Source organism: Oncorhynchus gorbuscha, unplaced genomic scaffold, assembly GCF_021184085.1.
Source record: "Oncorhynchus gorbuscha isolate QuinsamMale2020 ecotype Even-year unplaced genomic scaffold, OgorEven_v1.0 Un_scaffold_1269, whole genome shotgun sequence".
NCBI classification, from domain to species: domain Eukaryota; kingdom Metazoa; phylum Chordata; class Actinopteri; order Salmoniformes; family Salmonidae; genus Oncorhynchus; species Oncorhynchus gorbuscha.
In genome coordinates, this window is record NW_025746094.1 from 2,766 (window position 1) to 17,783 (window position 15,018).

The window sequence follows — 15,018 nt, forward strand, 5'->3', positions numbered from 1 at the left end:
AGACCAACACTACACTAGACCAACACTATATATATGTATATAGTGTGGGCTACGAGACCACACACTTACATTGAGCCCTGTCATTGAGTCGTGTGTGTGTGTGTGTGTGTGTGTGTGTGTGTGTGTGTGTGTGTGTGTGTGTGTGTGTGTGTGTGTGTGTGTGTGTGTGTGTGTGTGTGTGTGTGTGTGTGTGTGTGTGTGTGTGTGTGTGTGTGTGTGTATAGTGTGGTCTAACGCAGACCACACACTTACATTGAACCCTGTCATTGAGTCGTGTGTGTGTGTGTGTGTGTGTGTGTGTGTGTGTGTGTGTGTGTGTGTGTGTGTGTGTGTGTGTGTGTGTGTGTGTGTGTGTGTGTGTGTGTGTGTGTGTGTGTGTGTGTGTGTGTGTGTGTGTGTGTGTGTGTGTGTGTGTGTGTGTGTGTGTGTGTGTGTGTGTGTGTTGTGTGGTCTAACGCAGACCGTTGTTTTCCTTTGAAAAAGGCAGACAGTCCAAGGGCACGGGAACAAAACACACCTCTCAAAATATTATTCTTGTCCTCTGTGCTCATTTGCTTTCACACTGTTATGTAGAGAGCCTTTCTCTTCAACTGGTCCCTGACCACTTTGTCCTCAGTCTGATGTGCCGTATTGTAGAGCCTCTTATGGCCGGTGGTGAGTCAGCAAAACTCACAATGCTCTGCCTGGCTCCTATTGTATCCTCACTCCTGGCCAATGATTGAAGTCTGATTGAAGCCTCCAGTAAACAGTGTCCTCTGTCTCTCACTGCCAGCTAGGCTGAAGATGCCCTTATTAGGACACATCATTATGACATCATGGGCCCAGTGCCTTTGCTAACTAACATTGCTGGTCCCTTAATTTAGAACTCTTTCTCATTTTATGCAAATAGTTATGGGATGTTAGAGTCCTCTTGTTTTAAATGTGTTATCTCAACCCAGACTGCTAGTGCATAGTTAGGAAGGTAGATTAGACAGGGGACAGGAAGGTAGAGGAGACAGGGGACAAGAAGGTAGAGGAGACAGGAGTTAGGAAGGTAGAGTAGACAGGGGGCAGGGAGGTAGAGGAAACAGGGGGAAGGAAGGTAGAGGAAACAGGGAGGGAAGGTAGAGGAGACAGGGGGCAGGTAGGTAGAGGAGACAGGGGGCAGGAAGGTAGAGGAGACAGGGGGCATGGAGTTAGAGGAGACAGGGGGCAGGAAGGTAGAGGAGACAGGGGGCAGGGAGGTAGAGGAGACAGGGGGCAGGTAGGTAGAGGAAACAGGGCAGGAAGGTAGTGGAGACAGGGGGCAGGGAGGTAGAGGAGACAGGGGGCAGGGAGGTAGAGGAGCCAGGGGGCAGGTAGGTAGAGGAGACAGGGGCAGGTAGGTAGAGGAGACAGGGGGCAGGGAGGTAGAGGAGACAGGGGCAGGGAGGTAGAGGAGACAGGGGCAGGTAGGTAGAGGAAACAGGGCAGGAAGGTAGTGGAGACAGGGGGCAGGGAGGTAGAGGAGACAGGGGCAGGGAGGTAGAGGAGACAGGGGGCAGGTAGGTAGAGGAGACAGGGGGCAGGTAGGTAGAGGAGACAGGGGCAGGGAGGTAGAGGAGACAGGGGGCAGGTAGGTAGAGGAGACAGGGGGCAGGTAGGTAGAGGAGACAAGGGGCAGGGAGGTAGAGGAGACAGGGGGCAGGTAGGTAGAGGAGACAGGGGGCAGGTAGGTAGAGGAGACAGGGGGCAGGGAGGTAGAGGAGACAGGGGCAGGTAGGTAGAGGAGACAGGGGCAGGTAGGTTGAGGAGACAAGGGGCAGGGAGGTAGAGGAGACAGGGGGCAGGGAGGTAGAGGAGACAGGGGGCAGGTAGGTAGAGGAGACAGGGGGCAGGAAGGTAGAGGAGACAGGGGGCAGGAAGGTAGAGTAGACATGGGACAGGAAGGTAGAGGAGACAGGGGACAGGAAGGTAGAGGAAACAGGGAGGAAGGTAGAGTGTGGAGTGTGAATGTGGAGGAGACAGGGGACAGGAAGGTAGAGGAGACAGGGGACAGGAAGGTAGAGGAGACAGGAAGGTAGAGGAGACAGGGGGCAGGAAGGTAGAGGAGACAGAAGATAGGTAGGTAGAGGAGACAGAAGATAGGTAGGTAGAAGAGACAGGGGACAGGAAGGTAGAGGAGACAGAAGATAGGTAGGTAGAGGAGACAGGGGCAGGTAGGTAGAGGAGACAGGGGGCAGGTAGGTAGAGGAGACAGGGGCAGGAAGGTAGAGGAGACAGGGGGCAGGAAGGTAGAGTAGACATGGGACAGGAAGGTAGAGGAGACAGGGGACAGGAAGGTAGAGGAGACAGGAAGGTAGAGGAGACAGGGGCAGGAAGGTAGAGGAGACAGAAGATAGGTAGGTAGAGGAGACAGAAGATAGGAAGGTAGAAGAGACAGGGGACAGGAAGGTAGAGGAGGCAGAAGATATGTAGGTAGAGGAGACAGGGGGCAGGTAGGTAGAGGAGACAGGTAGGAAGGGAGACAGAAGATAGGTAGGTAGAGGAGACAGGGGGCAGGTAGGTAGAGGAGACAGAAGATAGGTAGGTAGAGGAGACAGGGGGCAGGTAGGTAGAGGAGACAGAAGATAGGTAGGTAGAGGAGACAGGGGGCAGGTAGGTAGAGGAGACACAGAGGAGACAGGTAGGTAGAGGAGACAGGGGGCAGGTAGGTAGAGGAGACAGGGGGCAGGAGGTAGAAGAGACAGGGGGTAGTTAGAGGAGACAGGAGGCAGGAGGGTAGAGGAGACAGGGGGCAGGAAGGTAGAAGAGACAGGGGCAGGTAGGTAGAGGAGACAGGGGGCAGGTAGGGTAGAGGAGACAGGGGGCAGGTAGGTAGAGGAGACAGGGGGCAGGTAGGTAGAAGAGACAGGGGGCATGAAGTTAGAGGAGACAGGGGCAGGAGGGTAGAGGAGACAGGGGCATGAGGTAGGTAGAGGAGACAGGATGCAGGAGGTAGAGGAGACAGGGGGCAGGTAGGTAGAGGAGACAGGGGGCAGGTAGTTAGAGGAGACAGGGGGCAGGTAGGTAGAGGAGACAGGGGTCAGGAAGGTAGAGGAGACAGGGGGGCAGGAAGGTAGAGGAGACAGGGGCAGGAAGGTAGAGGAGACAAGAGGCAGGAGGGTATAATAGAATAATAATAAGGTAGAGGAGACAGGGGGCAGGTAGATGGAGACAGGGGTCAGGAAGGTGTGAGGAGACAGGGGGCAGGAAGGTAGAGGAGACAGGTGGTAGAAAGGTAGAGGAGACAGAGGTTGGTTGTCACAGTGCTCCTAACTAAAACTCCAGAAGGTATAGTTCTCGTCTCAGGGCTATGAGACCCTGAGCTCAATGGTTCTAAAACTCCCTGCACTAAAACATCATGCCATGCTTTCTTGGACCAGGGACTTCGTGCAATCACAGTCAAATTTACCTGAATAAATAAAGGTTTATTAAATATTAATCAATCAAGAAATCAATCGATCGATCAATCAAAGAATCAATCCTAAATGTTCCCTCTCTTCCTCCCAGACCCATCCAGACTGCGGAACATGCATTGTTTCCCCCAGAGTTCCTCATCCATCTCCTGTTCCTGGACCTTCCCTGACTCCCACTGGGACTCCTATACCGTGGAGGTAATGGAGCATCTCTCACAAACACACACCCTCTTTATGTCTTGTCTTATTTTTATACAAGTTGAGGTCAGGGTGTCTGATACCATTTCTCCCACTTTACTGAAGGCTTTGCAGGGATGTAGGATACTGTGTCAGTTGTACAACTGAATGCATTCAACTGAAATGTGCCTTCCTCCTTTAAGCCAACCCCTCTAAATCAGAAAGGTGCGGGGGACTGCCTTAATTAACATCCACACCCAGGGAACGATGGGTTAACTGCCTTGTTCAGGGCAGAACGACAGATTGTTTTCCTTGTCAGGTCAGGGATTCGATCCAGCAACCTTTCAGTTAACCCATACATACACTATGTGGACACCCCTGTAAATTGGTGGATTCGGGCTATTTCAGCAACACCCGTTGCTGACAGGTGTATAAAATCACCCACACAGCCATGCAATCTCCATAGACGGCAGGTAGCCTAGTGGTTAGAGGCAGGTAGCCTAGTGGTTAGAGGCAGGTAGCCTAGTGGTTAGAGGCAGGGTAGCCTAGTGGTTAGAGGCAGGTAGCCTAGTGGTTAGAGGCAGGTAGCCTAGTGGTTAGAGGCAGGTAATCTACTGGTTTGAGGCAGGTAGCCTAGTGGTTAGAGGCAGGTAGCCTAGTGGTTAGAGGCAGGGTAGCCTAATGGTTAGAGGCAGGGCAGCCTAATGGTTAGAGGCAGGGCAGCCTAATGGTTAGAGGCAGGTAGCCTAGTGGTTAGAGGCAGGTAGCCTAGTGGTTAGAGGCAGGGTAGCCTAGTGGTTAGAGGCAGGGTAGCCTAATGGTTAGAGGCAGGTAGCCTAGTGGTTAGAGGCAGGGTAGCCTAATGGTTAGAGGCAGGTAGCCGAGTGGTTAGAGGCAGGGTAGCCTAATGGTTAGAGGCAGGGTAGCCTAATGGTTAGAGGCAGGTAGCCTAGTGGTTAGAGGCAGGTAGCCTAGTGGTTAGAGGCAGGTAGCCTAGTGGTTAGAGGCAGGTAGCCTAGTGGTTAGAGGCAGGTAGCCTAGTGGTTAGAGGCAGGTAGCCTACTGGTTTGAGGCAGGTAGCCTAGTGGTTAGAGGCAGGTAATCTACTGGTTTGAGGCAGGTAGCCTAGTGGTTAGAGGCAGGTAGCCTAGTGGTTAGAGGCAGGGTAGCCTAATGGTTAGAGTGGACTAATCAGTTGTCATTATGTTGAAAACAAGGAGTGGACTATTAAAGTTGTCCGTATGTTGAAAACAAGGAGTGGACTATTAAAGTTGTCAGTACATTGAAAACAAGGAGTGGACTATTAAAGTTGTCCGTATATTGAAAACAAGGAGTGGACTATTAAAGTTGTCAGTATATTGAAAACAAGGAGTGGACTATTAAAGTTGTCCGTATGTTGAAAACAAGGAGTGGACTATTAAAGTTGTCAGTATATTGAAAACAAGGAGTGGACTATTAAAGTTGTCAGTATATTGAAAACAAGGAGTGGACTATTAAAGTTGTCCGTATGTTGAAAACAAGGAGTGGACTACAGTAATGTCCACTACCCCCCAGGTGCGTCAGCAGGACAGCTGGGAGCTGGTGTACGCCCTGCGACCTGGCCCAGGATAGTACCTTACTCAGCCTGGAGAACCTACAGCCTTACAGGAGATACAACGTGGCTGTCAGAGTGGCCTCCGCTGGACTCAGCAGCCCCGCCGTGGAGGAGAACGTGGTCACCATGATCGACCGTGAGTAACTACCTTTACCGGCTGACAACCGGAGTTGTGTCTTAGACCCCATCCAAGAGTAGAGTTTATCTGCTGTAAGATCCAGACCCACAATCACCATGACAATAAACCAGGTCACCACACAGAACCACCACACCAGATGACGCCAAACAACACCCGAGTGACACAATGGTTGGTGGGATTTAGCTGTCCCAACATGCTGATACGTGACCTGTTAAATGACCTGTTAAATGACCTGCTAAATGACCCATTAAATGACCTGCTAAATGACCTGCTAAATGACCTGTTAAATGACCTGCTAAATTACCCATTAAATGACCTGCTAAATGACCTGTTAAATGACCTGCTAAATAACCTGTTAAATGACCTGCTAAATGACCTGCTAAATGACCTGCTAAATAACCCATTAAATGACCTGGTAAATGACCTGTTAAATGACCTGCTAAATGACCCATTAAATGAACTGCTAAATGACCTGCTAAATGAACTGCTAAATGACCTGCTAAATGACCTGTTAAATGACCTGTTAAATAACCTGCTAAATGACCTGCTAAATGACCTGGTAAATGACCTGTTAAATGACCTGCTAAATGACCTGCTAAATGACCTGCTAAATGACCTGCTATATAACCTGCTAAATGACCTGTTAAATGACCTGCTAAATGACCCATTAAATGACCTGCTAAATGACCTGCTAAATGACCTGTTAAATGACCTGGTAAATTACCTGTTAAATGACCTATTAAATGACCTGTTAAATTACCTGGTAAATGACCTGTTAAATGACCTGTTAAATGACCTGCTAAATGGCCCATTAAATGACCTGCTAAATGACCTGCTAAATGACCTGTTAAATGACCTGGTAAATGACCTGTTAAATGACCTATTAAATGACCTGTTAAATGACCTGGTAAATGACCTGTTAAATGACCTGTTAAATGACCTGCTAAATGACCCATTAAATGACCTGCTAAATGACCTGCTAAATGACATGTTAAATGACCTGCTAAATGACCTATTAAATGACCTGTTAAATGACCTGCTAAATGACCCATTAAATGACCTGCTAAATGACCTGCTAAATGACCTGCTAAATGACCTGCTAAATGACCTGTTAAATGACCTGTTAAATTACCCATTAAATGACCCATTAAATGACCTGTTAAATAACCTGCTAAATGACCCATTAAATGACCTGCTAAATGACCTGCTAAATGACCCATTAAATGACCTGCTAAATGACCTGCTAAATGACCTGTTAAATGACTTGCTAAATGACCCATTAAATGACCCATTAAATGACCTGCTAAATGACCTGCTAAATGACCCATTAAATGACCCGTTAAATGACCTGTTAAATGACCTGCTAAATGACCCATTAAATGACCTGCTAAATGACCTGCTAAATGACGTGCTAAATGACCTGCTAAATGACCTGTTAAATGACCTGCTAAATGACCCATTAAATGACCTGCTAAATGACCTGCTAAATGACCCATTAAATGACCTGCTAAATGACCTGCTAAATGACCTGTTAAATGACATGCTAAATGACCCATTAAATGACCTGCTAAATGACCTGGTAAATGACCTGTTAAATGACCTGCTAAATGACCTGTTAAATGACCTGCTAAATGACCCATTAAATGACCTGCTAAATGACCCATTAAATGACCTGCTAAATGACCTGCTAAATGACCTGTTAAATGACCTGCTAAATGACCTGTTAAATGACCTGCTAAATGACCCATTAAATGACCTGTTAAATGACCTGCTAAATGACCCATTAAATGACCTGCTAAATGACCCATTAGTAGTGTTTTTAACAGTAGTAGTGTTTCTACCAGTAGTAGTGTTTCTACCAGTAGTAGTGTTTCTATCAGTAGTAGTGTTTCTACCAGTAGTAGTGTTTCTACCAGTAGTAGTGTTTCTACCAGTAGTAGTGTACCAGTAGTAGTGTTTCTAACAGTAGTAGTGTTTCTATCAGTAGTAGTGTTTTTAACAGTAGTAGTGTTTCTAACAGTAGTAGTGTTTCTACCAGTAGTAGTGTTTCTACCAGTAGTAGTGTTTCTACCAGTAGTAGTATTTCTAACAGTAGTAGTGTAGTAGTTCTCTACCAGTAGTAGTGTTTCTACCAGTAGTAGTGTTTCTATCAGACCACTAACAGTAGTAGTGTTTCTATCAGACCACTAATAGTAGTAGTGTTTCTACCAGTAGTAGTGTTTCTATCAGTAGTAGTGTTTCTACCAGTAGTAGTGTTTCTATCAGACCACTAACAGTAGTAGTGTTTCTACCAGTAGTAGTGTTTCTACCAGTAGACCACTATCAGTAGTAGTGTTTCTACCAGTAGTAGTGTTTCTACCAGTAGTAATGTTTCTACCAGACCACTAACAGTAGTAGTGTTTCTACCAGTAGTAGTGTTTCTACTAGTAGTAGTGTTTCTACCAGACCACTAACAGTAGTAGTGTTTCTACCACTAATAGTAGTAGTGTTTCTACCAGTAGTAGTGTTTCTATCAGTAGTAGTGTTTCTACCAGTAGTAGTGTTTCTATCAGACCAGTAGTGTAGTAGTGTTTCTAACAGTAGTAGTGTTTCTATCAGACCACTAACAGTAGTAGTGTTTCTACCAGTAGTAGTGTTTCTACCAGTAGTAGTGTTTCTATCAGTAGTAGTGTTTCTATCAGTAGTAGTGTTTCTACCAGTAGTAGTGTTTCTACCAGTAGTAGTGTTTCTAACAGTAGTAGTGTTTCTACCAGTAGTAGTGTTTCTACCAGTATCAGTAGTAGTGTTTCTATCAGTAGTAGTGTTTCTACCAGTAGTAGTGTTTCTACCAGTAGTAGTGTTTTCTACCAGTAGTAGTGTTTCTACCAGTAGTAGTGTTTCTACCAGTAGTAGTGTTTCTACCAGTAGTAGTGTTTCTATCAGTAGAAGTGTTTCTATCAGTAGAAGTGTTTCTACCAGTAGTAGTGTTTCTACCAGTAGTAGTGTTTCTACCAGTAGTAGTGTTTCTACCAGTAGTAGTGTTTCTATCAGTAGTAGTGTTTCTACCAGTAGCAGTGTTTCTACCAGTAGTAGTATTTCTAACAGTAGTAGTGTAGTAGTGTCTCTACCAGTAGTAGTGTTTCTACCAGTAGTAGTGTTTCTATCAGACCACTAACAGTAGTAGTGTTTCTATTAGACCACTAATAGTAGTAGTGTTTCTACTAGTAGTAGTGTTTCTATCAGTAGTAGTGTTTCTACCAGTAGTAGTGGTTCTATCAGTAGTAGTGTAGTAGTGTTTCCAACAGTAGTAGTGTTTCTACCAGTAGTAGTGTTTCTAACAGTAGTAGTGTTTCTATCAGTAGTAGTGTTTTTAACAGTAGTAGTGTTTCTACCAGTAGTAGTGTTTCTATCAGTAGTAGTGTTTCTACCAGTAGTAGTGTTTCTATCAGACCACTAACAGTAGTAGAGTTTCTACCAGTAGTAGTGTTTCTATCAGACCACTATCAGTAGTAGTGTTTCTACCAGTAGTAGTGTTTCTACCAGTAGTAATGTTTCTACCAGACCACTAACAGTAGTAGTGTTTCTACCAGTAGTAGTGTTTCTACCTAGTAGTAGTGTTTCTACCAGACCACTAACAGTAGTAGTGTTTCTATCAGACCACTAATAGTAGTAGTGTTTCTACCAGTAGTAGTGTTTCTATCAGTAGTAGTGTTTCTACCAGTAGTAGTGGTTCTATCAGTAGTAGTGTAGTAGTGTTTCCAACAGTAGTAGTGTTTCTATCAGACCACTACCAGTAGTAGTGTTTCTACCAGTAGTAGTGTTTCTACCAGTAGTAGTGTTTCTATCAGTAGTAGTGTTTCTACCAGTAGTAGTGTTTCTACCAGTAGTAGTGTTTCTACCAGTAGTAGTGTTTCTAACAGTAGTAGTGTTTCTACCAGTAGTAGTGTTTCTATCAGTAGTAGTGTTTCTAACAGTAGTAGTGTTTCTACCAGTAGTAGTGTTTCTTCTAACAGTAGTAGTGTTTCTACCAGTAGTAGTGTTTTAACAGTAGTAGTGTTTCTACCAGTTTCTAGTAGTGTTTCTACCAGTAGTAGTGTTTCTACCAGTAGTAGTGTTTCTACCAGTAGTAGTGTTTCTACCAGTAGTAGTGTTTCTATCAGTAGAAGTGTTTCTATCAGTAGAAGTGTTTCTACCAGTAGTAGTGTTTCTAACAGTAGTAGTGTTTCTACCAGTAGTAGTGTTTCTAACAGTAGTAGTGTTTCTACCAGTAGTAGTGTTTCTACCAGTAGTAGTGTTTCTACCAGTAGTAGTGTTTCTATCAGTAGTAGTGTTTCTACCAGTAGCAGTGTTTCTACCAGTAGTAGTATTTTTAACAGTAGTAGTGTAGTAGTGTCTCTACCAGTAGTAGTGTTTCTACCAGTAGTAGTGTTTCTATCAGACCACTAACAGTAGTAGTGTTTCTATCAGACCACTAATAGTAGTAGTGTTTCTACCAGTAGTAGTGTTTCTATCAGTAGTAGTGTTTCTACCAGTAGTAGTGGTTCTATCAGTAGTAGTGTAGTAGTGTTTCCAACAGTAGTAGTGTTTCTATCAGACCACTACCAGTAGTAGTGTTTCTACCAGTAGTAGTGTTTCTACCAGTAGTAGTGTTTCTATCAGTAGTAGTGTTTCTATCAGTAGTAGTGTTTCTACCAGTAGTAGTGTTTCTACCAGTAGTAGTGTTTCTACCAGTAGTAGTGTTTCTAACAGTAGTAGTGTTTCTAACAGTAGTAGTGTTTCTACCAGTAGTAGTGTTTCTATCAGTAGTAGTGTTTCTAACAGTAGTAGTGTTTCTACCAGTAGTAGTGTTTCTACCAGTAGTAGTGTTTCTATCAGTAGTAGTGTTTTTAACAGTAGTAGTGTTTCTACCAGTAGTAGTGTTTCTACCAGTAGTAGTGTTTCTAACAGTAGTAGTGTTTCTACCAGTAGTAGTGTTTCTAACAGTAGTAGTGTTTCTACCTCCATGGAGGTCCCTTCCATTCCATATCCGACTCTTCTACCTGACAAGTGACACGTCTCTCAATTTGCACTGCTTTGCCGTGGCATTGGTCCCCTCTTAGCAGGATGCTGAGTCACACACACACACACACACACACACACACACACACACAGTGTTTCACACAGTACACAGTGTTTCACACACACAGTGTTTCACACACACTACCAGTAGTAGTGTTTCACACACACACAGTACACACACACACACACACACACACACACAGTGTTTCACACAGTACACAGTGTTTCACACACACACACACACACACACAGTGTTTCTAGTAGTGTTTCTACCAGTAGTAGTGTTTCTACCAGTAGTAGTGTTTCTATCAGTAGTAGTGTTTCTACCAGTAGCAGTGTTTCTACCAGTAGTAGTATTTCTAACAGTAGTAGTGTAGTAGTGTCTCTACCAGTAGTAGTGTTTCTACCAGTAGTAGTGTTTCTATCAGACCACTAACAGTAGTAGTGTTTCTATCAGACCACTAATAGTAGTAGTGTTTCTACCAGTAGTAGTGTTTCTATCAGTAGTAGTGTTTCTACCAGTAGTAGTGGTTCTATCAGTAGTAGTGTAGTAGTGTTTCCAACAGTAGTAGTGTTTCTATCAGACCACTACCAGTAGTAGTGTTTCTACCAGTAGTAGTGTTTCTACCAGTAGTAGTGTTTCTACCAGTAGTAGTGTTTCTATCAGTAGTAGTGTTTCTATCAGTAGTAGTGTTTCTACCAGTAGTAGTGTTTCTACCAGTAGTAGTGTTTCTACCAGTAGTAGTGTTTCTAACAGTAGTAGTGTTTCTACCAGTAGTAGTGTTTCTATCAGTAGTAGTGTTTCTAACAGTAGTAGTGTTTCTACCAGTAGTAGTGTTTCTAACAGTAGTAGTGTTTCTATCAGTAGTAGTGTTTTTAACAGTAGTAGTGTTTCTACCAGTAGTAGTGTTTCTACCAGTAGTAGTGTTTCTAACAGTAGTAGTGTTTCTACCAGTAGTAGTGTTTCTAACAGTAGTAGTGTTTTTAACAGTAGTAGTGTTTCTACCAGTAGTAGTGTTTCTACCAGTAGTAGTGTTTCTAACAGTAGTAGTGTTTCTACCAGTAGTAGTGTTTCTAACAGTAGTAGTGTTTCTACCTCCGTGGAGGTCCCTTCCATTCCATATCCGACTCTCTCTACCTGACAAGTGACACGTCTCTCAATTTGCACTGCTTTGCCGTGGCATTGGTCCCCTCTTAGCAGGATGCTGAGTCACACACACACACACACACACACACACACACACACACACACACACACACACACACACACACACACACACACACACACACACACACACACACACACACACACACACACACACACACACACACACACACACACACACACACACACACACACACACACACACACACACTGACTGATATCCTAGATGTGTTAATAGTCCGACGTTCTTTGGAACAGATCCTTCATTGTGTTCACTACTCCAGGACCCAGATAAATATTCTCAACCTGCTCTGAGTAATGTGATGCCTTGGCCTTTGGTTAAATATTTGGCATTTGTCTCAGTATAGTTTTGAGTAAAGGTTAGTGAGCGTTTGCTCTTGTTAAATTCAACTTTAATGAGTTTAGACTCCACAGAAGTCTCTAACTTATAAGTTGTAACTACTTCAAATTGGGTGACTAGCTACTTTAAATATTTTGGGATTTTATGAAAGCTTTGTTTTGAGATTAGTCCGAATTTTTAAATGGTTTATCATCCTACACTTTTAAAGTCCTCTGGTAATCGTACTTGATCATCTCACAGATTTAAAGGTGCTATTTTAGTTTACCTTCTCTGCTAATGTAATACGAGGACTGAGGAAAATGAACCGAGGTGAAATTATGTTGAAATATTGCTGATGTATCAATTAGGCGACTTTCTTTATCTACAGAAACTGACGGAATGTTCTGTTGGTGAAAAAGTCACACAGTACTCACTTATAGCTTTGTATTCCAGTTCTGTCAAAATGATTTATTGAAAAAGATAGGGCTAGAGAGAAAGAGGGAGGGAGAAAGAGAGAGAGAGAGGAGCCAGGGAGAGAGAGGAAGGAGCCAGAGACAGAACAGAAGGAGACAGAGACAGAGGAGAAGGAGACAGAGACAGAGAAGAAGGAGATAGAGACAGAGAAGAAGGAGATAGAGAAGAAGGAGATAGAGACAGAGAAGAAGGAGACAGAGACAGAGAAGAAGGAGACAGAGACAGAGAAGAAGGAGACAGAGACAGAGAAGAAGGAGACAGAGACAGAGAAGAATGAGACAGAGAAGAAGGAGATAGAGACAGAGAAGAAGGAGACAGAGAAGAAGGAGACAGAGAAGAAGGAGACAGAGACAGAGAAGAAGGAGACAGAGACAGAGAAGAAGGAGACAGAGAAGAAGGAGATAGAGACAGAGAAGAAGGAGACAGAGACAGAGAAGAAGGAGACAGAGACAGAGAAGAAGGAGACAGAGACAGAGAAGAAGGAGACAGAGACAGAGAAGAAGGAGACAGAGACAGAGAAGAAGGAGACAGAGACAGAGAAGAAGGAGACAGAGATGAAGGAGACAGAGAAGAAGGAGACAGAGACAGAGAAGAAGGAGACAGAGACAGAGAATAAGGAGACAGAGACAGAGAAGAAGGAGACAGAGAAGAAGGAGACAGAGACAGAGAAGAAGGAGACAGAGACAGAGAAGAAGGAGACAGAGATAGAGAAGAAGGAGACAGAGATAGAGAAGAAGGAGACAGAGACAGAGAAGAAGGAGACAGAGACAGAGAAGAAGGAGACAGAGAAGAAGGAGACAGAGACAGAGAAGGAGACAGAGACAGAGAAGAAGGAGACAGAGACAGAGAAGAAGGAGACAGAGACAGAGAAGAATGAGACAGAGACAGAGAAGAAGGAGACAGAGACAGAGAAGAAGGAGACAGAGACAGAGAAGGAGGCAAAGACAGAGAAGAAGGAGATAGAGACAGAGAAGAAGGAGACAGAGACAGAGAAGAAGGAGACAGAGACAGAGAAGAAGAGACAGAGACAGAGAAGAAGGAGACAGAGACAGAGAAGAAGGAGACAGAGACAGAGAAGGAGCAAAGACAGAGAAGAAAGATAGAGACAGAGAAGAGACAGAGAAGAAGGAGACAGAGACAGAGAAGAAGGAGGCAGAGAAGAAGGAGACAGAGACAGAGAAGAAGGAGGCAGAGACAGAGACAGAGAAGAAGGAGACAGAGACAGAGAAGAAGGAGCCAGAGACAGAGAAGAAGGAGCCAGAGACAGAGAAGAAGGAGCCAGAGACAGAGACAGAGAAGAAGGAGACAGAGACAGAGAATAAGGAGACAGAGACAGAGAAGAAGGAGACAGAGACAGAGACAGACAAGAAGGAGACAGAGAAGAAGGAGACAGAGACAGAGAAGAAGGAGACAGAGACAGACAAGAAGGAGACAGAGAGAGAGAAGGAGGCAGAGACAGAGAAGAAGGAGACAGAGACAGAGAAGAAGGAGACAGAGACAGAGAAGAAGGAGACAGAGACAGAGAAGAAGGAGACAGAGAGAGAGAAGAAGGAGGCAGAGACAGACAAGAAGGAGACAGAGACAGACAATAAGAAGACAGAGACAGACAAGAAGGAGACAGAGAGAGAGAAGGAGGCAGAGACAGAGAAGAAGGAGACAGAGACAGAGAAGAAGGAGACAGAGACAGAGAATAAGGAGACAGAGACAGAGAAGAAGGAGACAGAGAAGAAGGAGACAGAGACAGAGAAGAAGGAGACAGAGACAGAGAAGAAGGAGACAGAGACAGAGAAGAAGGAGACAGAGATAGAGAAGAAGGAGACAGAGACAGAGAAGAAGGAGACAGAGACAGAGAAGAAGGAGACAGAGAAGAAGGAGACAGAGACAGAGAAGGAGACAGAGACAGAGAAGAAGGAGACAGAGACAGAGAAGAAGGAGACAGAGACAGAGAAGAAGGAGACAGAGACAGAGAAGAAGGAGACAGAGACAGAGAAGAAGGAGACAGAGACAGAGAAGGAGGCAAAGACAGAGAAGAAGGAGATAGAGACAGAGAAGAAGGAGACAGAGACAGAGAAGAAGGAGACAGAGACAGAGAAGAATGAGACAGAGACAGAGAAGAAGGAGACAGAGACAGAGAAGAAGGAGACAGAGACAGAGAAGGAGGCAAAGACAGAGAAGAAGGAGATAGAGACAGAGAAGGAGACAGAGAAGAAGGAGACAGAGACAGAGAAGAAGGAGGCAGAGAAGAAGGAGACAGAGACAGAGAAGAAGGAGGCAGAGACAGAGACAGAGAAGAAGGAGACAGAGACAGAGAAGAAGGAGCCAGAGACAGAGAAGAAGGAGCCAGAGACAGAGAAGAAGGAGCCAGAGACAGAGACAGAGAAGAAGGAGACAGAGACAGAGAATAAGGAGACAGAGACAGAGAAGAAGGAGACAGAGACAGAGACAGACAAGAAGGAGACAGAGAAGAAGGAGACAGAGACAGAGAAGAAGGAGACAGAGACAGACAAGAAAGAGACAGAGAGAGAGAAGGAGGCAGAGACAGAGAAGAAGGAGACAGAGACAGAGAAGAAGGAGACAGAGACAGAGAAGAAGGAGACAGAGACAGACAAGAAGGAGACAGAGAGAGAGAAGAAGGAGGCAGAGACAGACAAGAAGGAGACAGAGACAGACAATAAG

The 15,018-nt window shown here is 44.7% G+C and overlaps 2 protein-coding genes across 2 annotated transcripts in view; both read left to right on the top strand.

Moving 5' to 3' along the window:
• Positions 1-3,488: 3,488 nt before the first annotated feature.
• The window catches only part of LOC124022024 (receptor-type tyrosine-protein phosphatase beta-like), a 57,423-nt gene continuing 45,893 nt past the window's right edge, over positions 3,489-15,018 (top strand). The window contains exons 1-2 of the mRNA XM_046337076.1: positions 3,489-3,614; positions 5,148-5,323. Of these exons, the coding sequence (XP_046193032.1) occupies positions 5,314-5,323 (10 nt within the window). The 5' untranslated portion in view covers positions 3,489-3,614; positions 5,148-5,313. The remainder of the gene's footprint in view (positions 3,615-5,147; positions 5,324-15,018) is intronic.
• On the top strand, positions 3,511-5,204 carry LOC124022026 (receptor-type tyrosine-protein phosphatase beta-like; the record flags this gene model as incomplete). The annotated part of the gene is given in 2 exon segments (XM_046337079.1): positions 3,511-3,614; positions 5,148-5,204. Coding segments are annotated over 2 exon segments (161 nt in total), but the record flags the coding sequence as incomplete, so codon positions are not given.